At 43.9% G+C, this 17,859-nt stretch overlaps 1 protein-coding gene across 1 annotated transcript in view; it reads right to left on the reverse strand.

The window, feature by feature from the left end:
* Positions 1–9,101: 9,101 nt before the first annotated feature.
* The window catches only part of ZC3H12C (zinc finger CCCH-type containing 12C), a 42,228-nt gene continuing 33,470 nt past the window's right edge, over positions 9,102–17,859 (reverse strand). Inside the window, exons 4-6 of the mRNA XM_021525700.2 lie at positions 16,478–16,712; positions 15,491–15,597; positions 9,102–14,744 (exon numbers count right to left, since the gene is read on the reverse strand). Of these exons, the coding sequence (XP_021381375.2) occupies positions 13,348–14,744; positions 15,491–15,597; positions 16,478–16,712 (1,739 nt within the window). The 3' untranslated portion in view covers positions 9,102–13,347. The remainder of the gene's footprint in view (positions 14,745–15,490; positions 15,598–16,477; positions 16,713–17,859) is intronic.

Here is a 17,859-nt window from a genome sequence, read left to right on the forward strand (position 1 = left end):
ATGTGCCCAAAATCATGGGGTGATAACTGCCCAAGGAAGAAGCTGCCCCTGGGCTCTACAAGCATCCCACAGACCTGGGACTTGCCTTGGAGCTGCTGCTGTGCCTCCAGCTTGGCTGAGGAAGGAGGGGCTGTTTGCCCTGGACTCTTTATCCTGGCAGGGTTGGGAGCCACATCCCCCACACCTCAGGGCTGCAGGTGGGTAGGGTGGGCAGTGGGTCGTGGCCAGGCTCCTGCTGAAACCCTTGCAGAGACAGGGGCTGTTGAGAAGGAAACCTCCCCTGCCTCTGACTGGCACACCAGCACACCACCAGCTGAAACAAGACCCTGGCTCAGCCCTCGGAAGATGAAGTTTTGATTTAGGATGCCAAGAGGAACATAAAATCCGAAGCTGTGGAGTTTCAGGGTCTGATTTGCACACGTAGGCCAGCCAGCACTGGTGTCTTGGGACTGTCTTGCTCAACACTTGAATTATTATTTTAAATTGTTTCTGTAGCCTCCCTCTCCCTGCATGACCCATGTGGGGGCTTAGAGATGTTCCTGCTGCTCAGGGGACCAAGGCACAGTGGCCTCCCTGAGTTTTATGTCTACAAGTGTTTCTGCAGTAGCTGCTGCTTGGAGCAGCCTTCGTTAGGACTGTGCTTACTTCAGGTACCAACAGTTAAAGGTAGTAAAACCCTTTGTGCAAGTATTTCCTTAGTACCACCACCAAATGTTCCCGAGGATTTTGTCTAGTGATTCCCTGGCTGCCTAGGATGCTTTTTAGCTTTTATAGTCAGTGTTGTTCTCTGGTGGATGCCTTGCAGAGGGGGAATCGGGCAGGATGAAGCGTACCTTAGCACCAGGCTTAAAAACAGAAACATGAAAATAGTTTCTGCTCCAAGGAAAGCTCTGGGCTTCCTCTCACTGTTGATTGTAGTGTTGCTCAAAGCCGGCCTGGTCTGGCTCTGGCGGGTCGGGTTTGGCAGCTCATTAGCTGGACATGCAGGCTCACCTGCCGCCAGTAGCCAGCAGGAGCCGGTCTGGAAAGGGGTGGCAGCTGCCGGCGGACCCAGGCTGGGAGCAGCGCTTGTCCTGCTGCAGCAGCTGCTTCGGGCGAGCCTGAGTGGCCGGAAATGGTCACAGTCTGCCCTGCGAGGGAAGGGGATGGGGCGCGGTCCTGCCTCTGGTCAGACACAGGAGCCTTCTCAGTCACCTCCGCAGCAGTCAGGATTTTGCCCTGGTGAGGATGTTGCTGGAATTGCAGATTGGTACTTACCTGTCGGTAAAGGTCTGTCTGAAGTGTTGTAGGAGAGTTGTACGGGTTAAAAATGCTGTCCTGCAGGGCAGGAGAGAGTGAATTCAATCGTGCCTGTGAATGGCTGGCATGAAAGAGCGGTGCCTGGTCTGTAAGGCAGGAAGCAGCTCGATTGCCAATTGAAACGGTGGTGTCCTTCCTTGTCCCTCTCTCCTCCGTGCTATTTCCACACTTGATGGCTGGCCAGCAGCTTTGCTTCTCCTGGGTCTTTCCTCTAAATTCACCAGTGGTCTTCGCATCTGTGCCTGCAGCAGGCTGTAGATTTGGAAGCAGCCAGGCTGCAGATGGCCCTGGCCAGGTGGGTAAGCAGTCGATGGAGTGCAGACACCCTGAGTCTCACAGCTGAGCCACCTCACTGCAGAGGTGACTGCACAGGGCAATGTCCTAAACCTGCAGCCATCTGAGAGTTTCTTCCTAGTTTTTGTCATGGTCTGACTGAAGGTCTGCTGCCGCTTGGCTTTCCGTAGTTGATGTGCACTGATGAGTTAGTGAGTGGAAGCCTACCTGCCTCCTACGGCAGCACTTGCTGGCCCTCAGCTGGGGGCGGGTTTTCCATTAAATTAGTTTTAAATGGTAAAAGGTGGGGTGAACAAGTTAACTTTCATTAAAAGTGTGATCCAGGTTTAGAATAGGGTACCAGCCCCATTTCCTAGCAGCACATGGCACGTTAACACTTTCCATTTTTATCATGCTGACGTTTTCTTTTTTCCAAAATAATTCTATAGATGTAGCCCATGCCAACCACGAACAGCTTTGCCGCATCCCGTGTGCGCAGTTTCAGCATTAATTAAATCACTTTGTCGCAGAGGAACCAAGGGAAGCTCATTTAATCAGGTATTAAATAAACGAAAAAACAAACAACATCATTCCTCTCTGCAGTTCCTGGAGCATCTGCTGCTCCTTGCCGTCGTGGCCATGATGAGATTGGGGCAGAACACTGGGGGCAGCCCAATATTGAGGATCACCACCATGGTCTGCACCACCCAAGATGTTTAACTGGGTTTGAGCCCCAGCAGCTCTGTGCTTATAGGCACTCTGCAAACATGTGACTCGTGCCAGAGTCCCCAATAACTGCTGCAGGTGGCTGCAGTGGGAGAGCAGGTAGCAAAACACTGCCTGAGACAGGCAGTTCTGTCACTGAATTCAGTTCACTTTTTTTCCCCCCACCAGGGAACATAGACTTTCTATTCCTGAAATTGGTAAAACATAAGTTTAAATCCAGGTTTTGTGTACGCCTGAAAGTTTTGTAGAGCTGGATGAAACCCAAAAATTCCTTCTCCCAGGCACCCTGGCCAGACCTCAATGCAATTTTCCCCCTTTCAGGCCACTTCCTGAGGGTTGGAATGTTGGGTGACCCAAAGCTCTGCTGCAGCTCTGGTTCCAGGATGCAGTTGGGGATCTCTGTAAGGTGAGCCTGGCTGGTGTAAGGAACCTGCCTGGAGAACATTGCCAGCTCCTTATCCCCCACACTCCTCTTGCTTACGCTTCACCCAGCTCATGTAAATTAATTGCAGCGTTGAATTTCTGTCATATCTACCTGCTGCTCCTGGCAGTTCAGCTGGGAAAGAAAAAGCCTGTTGCTATAGAGACCATCAGATGGAGCAGCACCAGAACATCTTCTGCACCACTGCCACCGAGTGCTCAGCTGTGTCCCAGCACCTGACTGGTGGCTGTGCTGGGACTGGGACACCCCTGCTCCTTGAGCCACCCCTGTCCTGCTCTGCAGCACCCCAGGGAGGACTGATCTGGGTCTCCTACAAGCTGGATTTATGCAGGTCTTCCTCAGCGTGAAGCTTCTCCCAGCCTCTCCTTGAACAGACTTGTGGGTTGGACATGTCCCCAGGGATGGGCAGGGAAATGCAGGGTGCTGGTTGTAGGACTGTGGGAGCCTGCTGGGAAGGCTGAGTGGAACAGGGTGTGTGACAAAGCTGGTTGGTGGAGGCAGCTTCAACCTTTTCCAGCACTTGTGCTGCTGGCTCTGCCATGCCAGGAGTAGGTGCTGAGGTTACTGAACACAGGTCCTCTGCTATGACACTGAGGAGCAGGATGCTGGTGGTGTTTCATGCATGTGCTTATAACGGGCCCAGTTCTGTGCCAGCTTTTTCTTTCCAATTGCAGCACAGGGGGCACTTTATGCACCAGGACACCAAATCTCTAAATGTCCCTTCCATTTCTTCAGCACAGAATGAGCTCAAAGATCCTGTGAGGCTGGAGGATGCTGCCCAGAGTAACCCAAGTGACACTTTGTCCTGCTTGGAAATGTCTTGCAAGGAGCATCCCTGTGTGTTTGTACAGCAGCCTCTCCTTAGCTTCTCCAGACAAGGTCATGCAGGTTGTCAAGTTCAGGTTTCAGCTCCAGGATGAGTGACAGAGCCCTTTCATCTCCAGTGTCACAACAGCTCATGGGCATTTTGTTACAGCTTTTGCAGGAGAAATTTGTAAACTCATGACAGGATCTCTAGGCCTGTCCTGCAGGTGATGTAGACATGGGATTTAGAGAATTGACTGAACTAGGGAAACTCATGGTACTTGATCAGCCCAAGGGAGAAAGCAGAGCTGTGGAGGAGAAGCCTCAGGTGGTGGTGGGAACACCATCCAAAGAGACCAAATCAGATTATATAAATATTAGCAGCTTGATGTTGTTTTGGAAAAAAAAAAAAAAAAAAAAGCAAAAAAAAAAAAAGCTGTATTTGGCATTCTTGAAGCAATCTGAAAAACTGAAACCCAGCCTGTGCCAGCAAATCACCTATGCAGAAACTAGCGTGTTCAGGGACATGACAAAACACAATTGTGGCTTTTTAATTCTTAATTATCCAGCATACCAGTTTCTTCCAAAATGGGGAATGAGTGTAAGCGTGGTAGTGGCTGTGAGGCCTCACTGAAAACAAGAGTTACAGCTGGAATACAGATGTTTAAAGCAGTTCATCAGTCAAGATCAGCCACAGCACTTCTGCCCTTCCCTTAGTGTTTAACACTGCTGCTGCTGCTGAACACCCTGTATGGAACAGAGTGGGTGGATCTTTACAACCACCTGTGGGTGGGAGCTGGGCTCTGGGGTGCTTGGCCCCTTGCAGGAGAGAGGAGCGTGATGGTCAGCCAGCATCCCACAGCTCAAGAGCTGGAGCATCCTACAGCTGAGAGTCAGGGAAGTGAATGGTGCCAGCAGGGAAGTGGCTGCTATTTTTTAGAAAATAACTTCAGTGTGCCAAACAAGTAACAGAGAAAGGTTATAATCTGTTCATTTTGTCTTGTACTGGTCTTACAGTCCAAATTATGGACGTGCCCCAGGCCCTGTTAGCTCTCACTCTTTGCAGGGACAATGAGCTGATGGCTGTGGTTGGTCATCCACCCAACTCCACCATCTGCTCCTCAGCTGTCAGGAGTTACAGGTTTTGAACAGCACAGTGTCAGCAGCACTGTCAGTTTTTTCTGCAACTGGAAATGATGGTGTGGTTTTTCCTTTTCTTTTGCTCTAAGCAATGCCTTTGAGAGAATAGGGATTTGCAGGGAAAGCAACACAACATGCTGGAGTGGAGGCTGCAGAGCAAGTGGAGCAGGACAGAGCATCATGAGATATGTGTAGGGCCTTGGGACAGCTCTGTTCAGCCTGGAAATGCAGTAGAAGTGATTCATAGCCCTGAGCCTATAGACTGAACCCTTTCTTTACTTGTGTTTTAAGGGATTTTTGCCCTCTGAAATTGCATTTTCTTGCCAGGTGAATAATAGGACTTTTAAAAATAATAAAGGAAATTACACAGGAGATGTTATTTGATTTTATCATCTACTGAAAATAGAAGGTTTCTGGATCCATCATGTGGAGACACAACAAAAATACTTGAGAGACTTTAAGCACCTGGCCAAAGAAACCAGCAGCTTTGGGTTATGCAGATCAGCAGCCAAGGAAACCTCACCTTGGACCATCAATCCATTGGATCATCAACCACCAGAGATGTGATCATCCACTCCGATTCCCTTCTGCAGAAGCTTCAAGCACTGATTTAATGAAAAGTATCAATGACAGTTCAAACAGTGTAATTCAGAAAAAAATAAGTATCTCCATGTGGAGATATAAGGGCTGAGCTGACCTGGAGGCAATGGGAGCATCTGGGCCAGCACTGCCCCAGCCTGAATTCTGACAAGGCAACAGAGGTGCTCAGTGACCAGCAGCAGATCAGAAAAATGCAAAGCAAACACAGACTGGTATGTCAGAGGCCAAGCAGCCTCACACCAGAGCTTGCAGAGGAAACAGCACCTCAAGCTAATCAGCATATCAGTGATATCTCCTGGGCTGGGCCCACCTCACCCAGGGAGCCAGGGAAACACTTCCCACCCCTCACATTACACATACAGCTTCCCACTGCTCCTCTGCTCTGCTGCCGTTGTGATCAGTCTGGTTTGTGCTCACCATGATGAGTCTGGATCAGCATTCCCAGAGGTGCATTGCTGCAGCTTTTCCATCAACCTACTGGGGAGGGACCTTTAGGTCTCACTCCAGTGGCTGTTTGCCCTGAGAGGAGGCACAGCCAGATGATGCACTCAGGCTGGATGCAGTGGAACAGCACCTTCACAGCTGTGCACATTTGCATTAAGGACACTGAGAGTGGTCACAACTAATTAAGAGCAGCACTACGTTGTTGCTTCTTTTCTTAGGACAACCACTCATTTTATCTGCATTCATGTCACCCCACTTCATTCCTCATTGCAGGACTGTCAAGATGCTCCTGTGACCACAACTGGAGAGGGAAGTAAGAGGGTCCCAGCAAGTTTGGACTGCCAGGCCTAGCCAGGAAAATGCTGTTTGGAAAAATTACAACTCAACAGCTCCATGTATTTTGAGGACTCATTTTATCACAATTTTTAGCACCTTCTGTTGAATCTTTGCATGCATCATAATAGTTCACAACTATTCTATTCTAAATTCTATTCTGTTCTATTTACCCCTGCAGCATCCAGAGCCAGGTCACACTAACAATTATGCAATGGAAGACAAATAAATATGCAGGAGTACTTAATAGGAAACTAGGTCCACTGGCCAAAATTTGCTACTGTAAGTGACTGATGTGTCTTCTTAACCCCAGAGGCTTTTTTTCTTGGTAAGCAAAATGAAGGGGAAGAGCCAAGTAAGAACAAATTACTACATTAAAAATGAACTGATAATCATACATTTTTATGTACGGTCCCTCATGACACCCTTCTCTCTCAATTAGAGAGGTGTTGTTTGATGGCTGGACTGTTCAGGGGTTAAGGAATTGGTGGATTGGTGCAGAGGTTTGTGGTCAATGCCTTAATGTCCAGGTGGAGGCTGGTGATGGGTGGTGTCCCTCATGGCTCTGTCCTGGGGCTGGTGCTCTTCAACGTCTTGACAGCACCCTCAGCAAGTCTGCATGCGGCAGCTGACACACCTGGAGGAGAGGATGCCATCCAGAGGGAAGTTCAACAAGTCCAGGTGCAAGGTGCTACACCTGGGTCAAGGCAACCCTAGACATGAGCACAGACCAGGAGAACTTACTGAAAGAAGCCCTGTGGAGATCGGGGCTTGCTTGCGGATGAAAAGCTGGACACGAGTCAACAACGTGAGGTCACAGGCCCAGAAAGCCACTTGTATCCTGCCTGTGGCCAGGAGGGCGAGGGAGGGGATCCTGCCCTTGTGAGAACCCACCTGCAGTGCTGTTGCATCCAGCTCTGGGGTCCTCAGCTCAAGAAAGGTGTTGACCTGTATGAGCAGGTCCAGAGGGTCACAGAGATGATCAGAGGACTGGAGCACCTCTCTGTGAAGACAGCCTGAGAGACTTGGGTTTGTTCAGTCTGGAGAAGAGAGGGTCCCAGGAGGCCTTACAGCAGCTTCTGGAATCTTAAGAAGGATTACAGAAAGGAGGGAATTGGACTCTTTGTATGGGCAGACAGGACAAGGGGAAATGGTTTTGAACTAAAAGAAAATAGGTTTATATTAGATGTTAGGAAGAAATTCTTCACTGTGACAGTGGTGAGGCACTAGAACAGGTTGCCCAGGGAAGCTACGGATGGCCCATCCCTGGTGATGTCCAAGGCCAGGCTGAGCAGGTCCCGTGAAAGGTATCTTTGCCCATGGCAAGGGGGTTGGGACTGCATGATCCCTGAGGTCCCTTCTAAACCAAACCTTTTTATCATTCTATTTTTGAAACTGTTCCAGTTTAATCAAAGTGAGCAGTTTTGTTGCAGGTTTTGTGCAGGTGGGAACACAAAGCTGTCTATAACTCACTGGTAACTGCTCTAGAGATTTTTTTTTTATGAAACAAAACCAGCCCATCAATGAGGAAAACGAATCTTTATTTTTTTTCTCTAAAAGCAGTATCCATGTACATGGTTTTTTATATGGTTTAGTGGTGGTTTTAAGATGTGAATAGTCACATCACAGAAACAATACAGAACAACCAATGAAGGAATGAAGAGCTAGTTTGACAACTGCTTTATCAAGTAGCCCAAACATTATTTTTAGCTAATGGCTTTGCCACAGTGGACTTCAGGACAATATTAAAATCTTACCTACTCAACACAAATACAGAGATAACAACTGGGAAAAGAGCTACAAAATACAATTATTGCTTTTGTATCTGCATTGCTTCCTTGCAGGATACTCTATTGTATGCTGGGAAAGCAGTTCTTGAATTTCAGTTTCATTTAGATAAATAAAAAGTAACGAACCAGCCAATCTCACATGGTTAATTTATCTGACACCAAAAGAAAATGGGTTGTTCTACAAAGAAAAAAAAAAAAAAAAAAAAGCAGAGAGGTTTTGTTTTATAAGGCAAACAGTAGATTGTTATACTTTGAAAAAGAGAGGATGGATGTGCTTCAATATCTAAGTAAATTTGGTTTGTAGGTGTTCCCAAAGCCTGCAAAGGGCAATCCTGGCCAAACCCTGCAGACCTGTCAGCACCAGTGAGATCTCCCCTGTGCTTGGGAGGAGGTGGCTCTGTGTTCCTCAAGGTCCCAGCCCAGCTGCACTTACACACACGCCAGTCTGACCCAGGTATTCCCTCACACCACTAAACCAGCCCACACCTCTGCCTCTGCTGAAGTCAGGTGTAAGTGTTGATGCCCTCCCACGGCTATTGAGTGTGAGAGGGAATGAGAACTATTGCAGTCATTTAGCTTAAAGGGTAGACAGAGTAATAAACACTCCAAGCACAAGTTATGACAACCCTTTAAGACCGGAAGATGGAAAATTATTTCAAGAACACTGATAACTATGAACCACACATAGTATTTGGTAATGCCTCTATAAACATCTGTGAGAGACCTGATGTGCACCAGCACATTTCCCTGGGCTGCATGGCAAGGAAAACCCAGCACTCTGCAGGATGCTTCCCTTGCAAATGTGCATTTCCCGTGTGATTGGGTGCCTAGGCCAGCAGCTTCTCACAAAACCTTGAGAAATGTATTCTAGAACATCTAAAGATGAAATTTGAACATCTCTCGTGTTACTGAGCAAAAGGTTAGCTGGAAAAACCATTTAATACAGGTGATTCTAGGTTTAGTCTATGATTAGTCTAAACAATGTGCCCAAACATATTTAATTTGCACAAAATTCTTAAACAATGCCTCTCTAGAATTTACAAAATATATAAAACATGTGATTTGACACTTATAAAACCTCAGCCCTTTTACAGAAAACAAAACAAGGCCATAGAATTTTAAGTCTACTGGTTTTTCTTCTCAGCAGTTTTAGTTCCTATGATAAAAAAAGTTCAACAAACAGCATTCCACCATGGCCTTATAATGCAAGGAATAAATTAGCAAGTCACACTGTAAATAAAAATAAATAATTTCTAAGGTTTTTTTTTTAATGGTCTTTTTAATTGCACAGTATTTTAAATTTTCAGTAGCAATGGAAAGTCAGTTGGGTATTTTCCTAAATGCTCCACAGAGCAGGAAAGCATTCTGTCTCATTTTTCAAACTTCACACATTGAAAATACCTTGGTTGAACCATCAACTGATAAAACTGGTGAATGTTTTGGTAGTCTCTTACTGTGGCAAGATGGTGCAGCATCTCTCACCCAAGGCATTCAGTCCTCCGGCGCTCACCCTGCTGGGGCAAATACCCTCAGTGTTCCCTTCCACATGAGGTACTCTGGTTTACACTGGCAGCTTTGATATTTTTGGGAAGGTGTCCACCATCAGCTACAACTTTCACAGCAGAAGTTCATCGACATCTCAGCTACAGTCCGCACCCGCTGAGACTGCAGGAGTCTCCTTTGAGGTTTCCCCCCAGCCTGGTATGCCTTCTCTTTTCAGGGCATCACACCGACACATCAGGCTTTGGGCTCTCCCCAGAGCTACTCTGCAATGGAGGACCAAGCTACAATTCAGACATACCAAAGAAAATGGGACACCTGGGAAGGTATGATCTTACCTCAGACCATTAGCAGTATCTTAAACCCACTTGTCAAATATATGTGTGTATATATACAAATATATACATATACATATACGTACATATATATACATATACGTACATATATATATATATGAAACCCACATATTTGAAAAAAAAACAACAAAGTGATTAATACTGTCATAGGCTGGGTATATTTAGCTCAAAGTTAGTTATCTACAGGACATACTTAAAAACTCTTAAGTATTTGTGACATGTATTGAAAACAGTTGTGGGGAGATGTGTAATGTATGTGCATGAAAAATACTGTATAGCTATATACTATTACTGATGCAGTTATAACAGCTTGGAATTTTATCTAAAAATACAGAGTTTCTGCTAGGTATCAAAACAACTCTCAAGTAATGAAGACAAAGGGAAGTTTTGCCCTCTTCTTAGTTGAGGGACAGCTCTAATTTGAAGGTACTATATCCTTCATTGCATCTCTGGCACTCAGCTGGGGCCAAGACAGTATCACTGAATTACCTCTGCTATTTAAGGATCATGGCAGGTTACAGCTCAGTTATTTGCATCAATGCAATTACATAGATAAAGGTAATAGCACTGCATCCATGTTTGTTATTGATGTACTCTTTAGGAGCTGTTAAATATACAGACTGATCTCATCATGGAGATGTTCACACACAATTCCTCCATCTGTTACCACAGCAAAACAAAAGGAAGTATCAAGGCAAACATTTTGTCCACAATAAATTTCCTTTACTGAACAAAAGTGAGTCTAAGGGGAACTAGCACATCATTGCACAACATTAATATCCACCAAATTACTCCTGCTCTTGTATTTTTAAAGCATTTTCAGTGCTTGGGTGCATAGCACAGAACCTATCACAAGAATTCCCTAGCGACCACCACCCTTTGGGGATTCAGTACTGCCCTGGCTGTATGTGGAGGCAATGGACACAGGTAACTCAGGCCTGGGCAGTGCAGCTCCTCACACTGGTATCTCAGTTGCTGAGCCCCTGCTCTAGGCCAGACTGTTACATGTGCATGGCAGGAGCATCCTGGTGCCCACATCACAGGAAATAACACATTTCAGTTCATGCTTAAAGGAACATACACATTTCAGTTCATGCTTAAAGGAATTGAACTTTTGGCAGAAGTAAATACCTACATAAAAATAAATGTAGAAACCTATTAAAACCACAAACACAATAATTGCATTATTAAAACAGCTGCATCTACACTATGGTGTAGTACTTCAGTGTAATTCAATTTAACCAAATCTCAGCGTACAACTAAGATGAGACCCATTTCCCACTCCAAACCTCAGCGTTAGCACTGCACCAATCTCTACATTCAAGGCTGCTCTACGGATGGCGACCAACCAAATCCAGGGAAAAACTGTTGCCACAGGTGAAGAGGTCTTCTCCCTAAACAGACAATGCAGGACAGATGGTGTAGAGCCCCTCTGGCCATGCCACGGGAACAGGCAATGGCAGAACCTGCAGTGCTCTGGCAGTGGAAGCTGCAGGAGCACCATGTCCTGAATTGGTTTGCTGAACATGGTTCAGATTATTGGATAAGTCTATAGCACAATGCTCTTTAGAAGCATTTACTGTATACCCAAACCCTACTTGCTGCAACACATGGTGTCACACAAGTAGTGAAAACGTCTTCGTATTCAAAGGTGCTTGGACATCATTTTCAGGCAGCATTTTACCTTTATTTTAGTGAGTTTCCACTACAAAGATTTTAGAAGTAAGAAGATGCCAATAGTCTATTTCTTCGTTTTAGTATGTGAAATTGAGAGAGACACCTAAATAAATACCTACTTTTACTTGCCTAAATCTATTCTATGTCTGAAATCTCTAATTTTTAAATAAGGGATAAAATGTTGCCCAAAAGACTAGTTATAATTTTACATTTGTATTTCTAATCTACAAATCAAAATAGTTCTCAGTTAAAAAGATACAATTTGTATCAACAGTAAAAGGTACTTTCTGGTTCTTCAGGGCCTTACTTAAAACTCCAGCAAATGTACCAAAATTATCAGCTGTAATAGTGTAAACGAGTGACATTTTTTTAACACTGAACATCATTACAATAGATGGAAGCCTAAAACTATCGGCAACTGATCATGTCATGGAAGTACATCTGACATCAATTGCAAAAACTATTTTTCATATATATATATATATATATATATATATATATATATATATACACAAGCTTAAGAGGTGCTAGTAAAACCCATGACTTTAAACCAGAAATATCCCTTACTAATGCTAAAACAGACTTGGCTTGTCTGTTTCTAAACCTACACTATTTGTGGCAAGAATCAGGCCTACACAATGCAAAAAGCAAAAAAACTAACTCCAGGAACACATATGGTATCTTCTCTCCCCACAACCCTCCCCTGCCAAAAAAGAAAAAAAAAAAGTTTAAGATATTATTTTGAGCTACAATATCATTACCATAGTGCAGATAATAAATGTTGCATATCCTGAACACACAAAACCTTTTCAGGCCAGCCTTGATAAATAGCAAGAAAAATCAAACAGTATTTTAAATACAAAACTTGCATTGAGATAATTAAATTCATTTAAAAACAGGTAAATACTTTATAAAAAGCATATTTTATCCAGTACAGTTGTGCAGCAATACAAAGGAAAAACATATAAAACAACTAAACAGGGCCCTACGATTTCAGGTCCCCGTCTACTGACCAGAGATACACACAGCTGGGTAAAAACACACGGGCACTGAAACAGGGTGGCCTGGTTTGGAGTGGTTCTGAGCATTTGCAGTTTCTCTTAGCTTCCAAAGGGGCTGCAAATTCTCAGTACCTCTGAAAATCAGGCAATAAGGCTTTTAACATATCCATAAATTAGTAAAAAATAAAAAATTTTTTCCTCTTCTGTTTGCATCTGATCTTACTAATTGACTGCACTAACAAAAACATGTAACTATTTAAGCAAAAGAAAGAAAGCAACAAAAAGTGCCATACTATAAATTACCAATATATTGTTACCCATTTCACTGTTAACTGGTAACTTAATTATTTGTTTCAAAAAATGAAGTCAGTGCTGTAGGAAATCTTTGTTTTCTACAAACAGGTGATTACAGCACGAAAAAGCTCACAAAAACAAACATACATCAGACATACTCATGGTGGTTTAAAAAGTTCAGAAACTTGGCTTGAAAATTGGCTTGAAAATTGCCTGCCAGAAACAGCAAAATCCTCATTCTGTAGTTTAATATCTCACAGCTCAAGGATAAGCATCCAGCAAGTTAAAAAACGAAACCAAAAATCCCAACAAAATGTAACAGTGATAAGAAAGTGCTGCATATAAACCCCTGATGCACCAAAGATTATAACCAGAGACCACAGATTTTTTTTTTTTTAATATATATATATATATATTAATTTAAACTGGAACATCCTCCAGATGTGAAAATAGCCATTTAAAAATTTTCAAACTAGAACACAAAACTTATCTGGTACTTTCAATGCATGGGGCTATACATACAGACTCCATGATACACTATTTCACATAAACGGATTACTATATAACCTCCTTGCTGAGAAGGAGATCCCAAATGCTATTGTAGCAAACCTCCCTCAGCGGTAGAGCTGAGCTGAAAACTACGAGACACCACAAAGATGCGTCATCTCTCAATAACCTAGCTGAGATTTCTCCACTAAGATGGCAGCAGCGAGCTGCTGAGCGTCCGTCACGTGAGGGTTCTTCTTCATCACCATCCTCACGAGATCGGGGGGGAAGATGTTGCAGAGGTTAACGTAAACCTTCTCCCGGGTGTCTTGGAGCCTTGGGGGGTCTTGCGGGATTCCACAGTAAGGTACGCGCCAGGGCTGGTCCTGCTGCTCGGGAAGGCTTTGGAAGGCAAACTGCTCGTAGCATGGCTGCGTGGGGTTGCTGGGCAAGGAGTACGTCTGGCGGTAGCCGTAGGCATCCATCCCGTAACTCTGCCTATCCCAACCTCCCAGCCCTTCCTGGCCAGAGTAAGGCTTCCTGTGTCTTAACGGAGAGTTTTCATACAAACGCGAGTCTGAAATGCTGTCTATTCTTGTGGACACCAGGGCTCTCCCCAGATGCAGGGTCTTCGAATGAGATGAGCTCTGAGGTGCAGAGTAGTCGTTCGGACAGCTGGAACGAGCACCGACTGCTGGATGCTGCAGATGCACAGCCATATACGGAATGGGAGATTTGTGGTGATGCTTTGGTTCTTCGTGACTATAGCTCTGCACTCGAGCGAGGGGCTCGTGGTAGCTCTGCAGGAAGGGCTGAGCGTTAAGGCGGCCGTGGGGGTGCATGTGCTGGCACTTCAAGTTCTCCTCCAGCTGTGGGTCAGGTGAACTCATGTAAGAGCGGTCGCTGTAACCCACGTAGGAATCGCTGCTGCCACAGCTGATGCTCCCCTCGCTGCTGCAGTCGGAGGCTACAGAGCTAATCCGATAATCTGTGTCCAAGGAGAAGCGCCTCTCAGGACTACGTGGTCCAGACATGCTGAGGTTTGAATATGCACTCAGCATAGAGTAATAGCCTACATCCACCGGAGATTCACATTTTGGATACTGGTCATAAGGCATTGGTGTTCCATGATTTTTGGTTGCCATCATCACTGTAGGATACTGTCCCTGTGGTCTTTGATCCTGAGGTGGGAAGTGAACTCCGGATGGAAGGCCGTTAGTTAAAGGTGCAGTACTTTGGGGTTTTCCAGCAGAGGAACTTGGTATACTAACTAAAGAAGGTACAGACCTGGTTTCCAATTTGTTTTTGGTGGGAAGCTTTTCCTCCAAGTCTTGGTAGACTTGAGTCCTTATACTAGGATCCGATTGCCTCTTTGGAGCAGCACGCTTCAGCTCTGAAGTGCCATCACTTTTAGTGCTACAGGGAACGCTATTGCTTTTTACCAGTCCTCCTTCACTTGTAGTTTTGGCAGCTGTGCTTCTAGACATGGCACGAAGTTCATCAGCTACAGATCGCTGAGGCTGATTTCCTCTTTCTGGATGGTAGTATTTGCATTTGTGTCCATAGGTACATTTCTTCCCTATTAATGCAAACAGAATCAGATTTAAAAAAACTTCAAACAAATATGTTTGACATCAAATAACAGAAAAGCTCCTCATATGAAGTTCTACTGTTGTTTTGAAAGATCTTGCAAACAAGATTGGTTTTGTGCAACACAGGGTGTGCTTTAAGAACATCTCCTGTTTTGTGGGGAAAAAAGAGGTGCTGGTAGTGTCCTGCAGCTGGTGCTCTGGGAATGCAGACCAACACTACCAGCCACATTTTGAGCTGGATGTGGCACTGCCAGGGAGGCTGTACACACCTGCTGTGTTGGGCCAAGGCAATATACAGACAGAAAACTTAATAGAGAAGTCCCACAGCCATATGGCCAGCAGGTTTCAGCTCAGCCAAGATGCTTGTAAGAATGCTCAGTAGCTAAACTTCAGATAGCTCAATTAATTCTCTGAAAGAAAACCTCAGTATCTCATGACAGGCTTCTGAACCTGCAAGTGTTGATTTGGATTTATTCCAGTGAATGTTTAATTAAGCTGCTCCTTTAGTTCAACTAGTAGGCAGAAATGTTTCACAGGAATGTTTTTTAAGTAGCACATAAAAACATTGCTTCAGTTTCCACCATCAACTCAGCATTTCAACCCATGTCAGGCTACAACAACAACGTTAAAACCAATGTTAAAGAGTTTTAAACAGTTTTGTCAATGTTAAAATAAAGCAGGATCTTGGTCCCCAGTCCCAGTACATAAAGATTCATGGGTTAAATCAAATTACCATATGGACATGGTTGCTTCTTATGCTCTGGCACAATAGGCTTCTTCCTAAGGAAATTGTCCAGACTTGGACCATGGCGGCCAAGAGGATCATCAGGAGGCATAAATCTACAAAGAAAGAACAAAGTATTATGGAAGCAAACAAGCCCTTTCATACTTCTCATGCAATGACCAAGAACATATATGACTATGCTACACCATAACTGCCATCCTGTAGTTTTTAATTCCGGGAACCTCAAGAGCAGTTTTGAAAGGCCATCTTTCTGCTGCCTTAGAGGTAGGTCACAGGAACAGACTGTGTGGACACCTCTAGACTGCTTCAGACACCTTTGGTCCAGCTCAGCTGATGCTTTGTGGCAAAGTGGGGCTGCAAATAACCCATCCCAAAATCAAAAGTAAGGGCTGCAATACAGGCAGCCATTTCTTAAAAGACCACTACTAGCTTTGCAAAACTGTGGTGATGGCCTTAGATTCTTGCATCAGCATTCAGGCACCTCAACACAAGTGCCTGCTTAGGGGAGCACTGAGTTCCTCCCACTACAAGAAACCACCAGCAGTAACTGCAGTTGATCTGTAGGCTGGGGTACAGTCACAATAGATGGATCTAATCAGACAGTTGAACTACGAACTCCCTGAAGTTCATTTCAGTCTGGGTTTTTCTATGACTATAGGACTTAGTAGTCTAACCACAGGCACTCCAAAATGTTTGCTCAGTATATCAATGGAACTGGAATATTATACCATAACATACATAAAATATACATTGGCAAACACCAAAGAGAAAAAAATAGGATAAAAAGACCTAAAAATTGCTTCAAAAACAGTTTCAAGTACTTCTAATCAGAAGACCAAATTTATGATTGACTATTCCTCTTGTTTTCCTACATATACCTAATGATTTGGATGTAAGATGAAAAACTTGTACAAATCTTCCAATTGTCCTTTCCTCAATTATTTTAGTGGCACACGTAAAGACAGAATGACTTACTTGTCATTAACAAACGAATACATCAACAAGCGTTCATCTATGAACTTCTTCCATTCTGGCTTTTCATTAGCTAGATCCCTGTAGTTATCATTAGAGACAATGATACCATCTGACTCGAAGGCCAACTTCACTATGAATCGGTCATCATAGCACACCACCCTTCTCCCTTGCACGCGCCGGGATGGTGTGAACACGAGAATCTTCTCCTTTTCCAATTTTCGTAAGATTTCTTGATCTACAAGGAATAAGAATCAAAAGTCAAACAAGAAAGAAAAGAAAAAAGTTTGTTTAACCTCTAAAGATAATTAGGCTTGAGGAAGAAAATCCAAGCATTTAGGACTAAAAATGTCTTATATGTTATAGTCCACATATGATATCTGAACTTATAGTCAGCAGTCAGCTGGCAATACTTTCAAAAAACCCTAAAAACAAATATAAACCTCCTGCTCCACACTATTTCTCTATGACTGACACAGGGGACCTTGTTCATGTTCCTGCGGCTCAAAAGAAAAACCATTTTATCATCCCTCTGGCGAAGGGGCCATTTTTATCACCACTAAATATGAAGACTATACCCTAGTATAGCCATGGTTTTCTCATAACTTGTCCTTGGTAAAGACAGATCTTTTCCATCTCTTCATAGAACCCAGCAAGAAATATCTTCTGAAAGAATTCCAGTAACTCATATTAATGGGACTGTCTCATGAAAGTCTCTGTCCGTCAACAGAAGGGGTACTCACAAGGACTAGAAAATCCATATTCTGTACAAGCACTCAGGTTCTCCACAGATATTAACAAGTATTCCCCAGAAAGGCATCTGACGTAATTTTGCAAGCAACAGCAAAAATGGTGGTGATTTGGTTTGGTTTTTTTTGTTAACACTGGTAATATTTTAGAGTGTATCTTTCCTTGAATGGTTTACCCATTTATGTATAAGTTCTTATGAAAGCCAGACAGATTTCCCTTCAATTCTTCTAAATAGGCATACTTAGCATTTTATGTAGTTCCTTCTTGTTCTACAGAATCTGTCACTCACATATCCCAAAAGCATTTTATTTTCCCTTTTCCTGTGTAAAACCTGAAGATCCCAAGGAGCTTTGAAAGACAGACCTCAAGCTACAAAGGAAGTTGTACCTTAGTACTGCAGCACCTACCCTTTATGTTGATTCTCCTACCTATCACTCTCCTTGGAGCAGACAAGCTATGAAAGAAAAATACACAAAAAAACTAGGCAACATCTAAAACAGCAGAAGATGCTTGCATAGTGAAAATGAGTCATGGCTATTAGCAATGGTTAAGATCTCAAATAACTCAACTGTTTTGTAGCATAAGAAACTTGATAGGGAACATGTTCCATCTGGGTAAAAAAAAAAAAAACATAT

The sequence above is a fragment of the Lonchura striata genome, chromosome 2 (assembly GCF_046129695.1).
Source record: "Lonchura striata isolate bLonStr1 chromosome 2, bLonStr1.mat, whole genome shotgun sequence".
Taxonomy (NCBI): domain Eukaryota; kingdom Metazoa; phylum Chordata; class Aves; order Passeriformes; family Estrildidae; genus Lonchura; species Lonchura striata.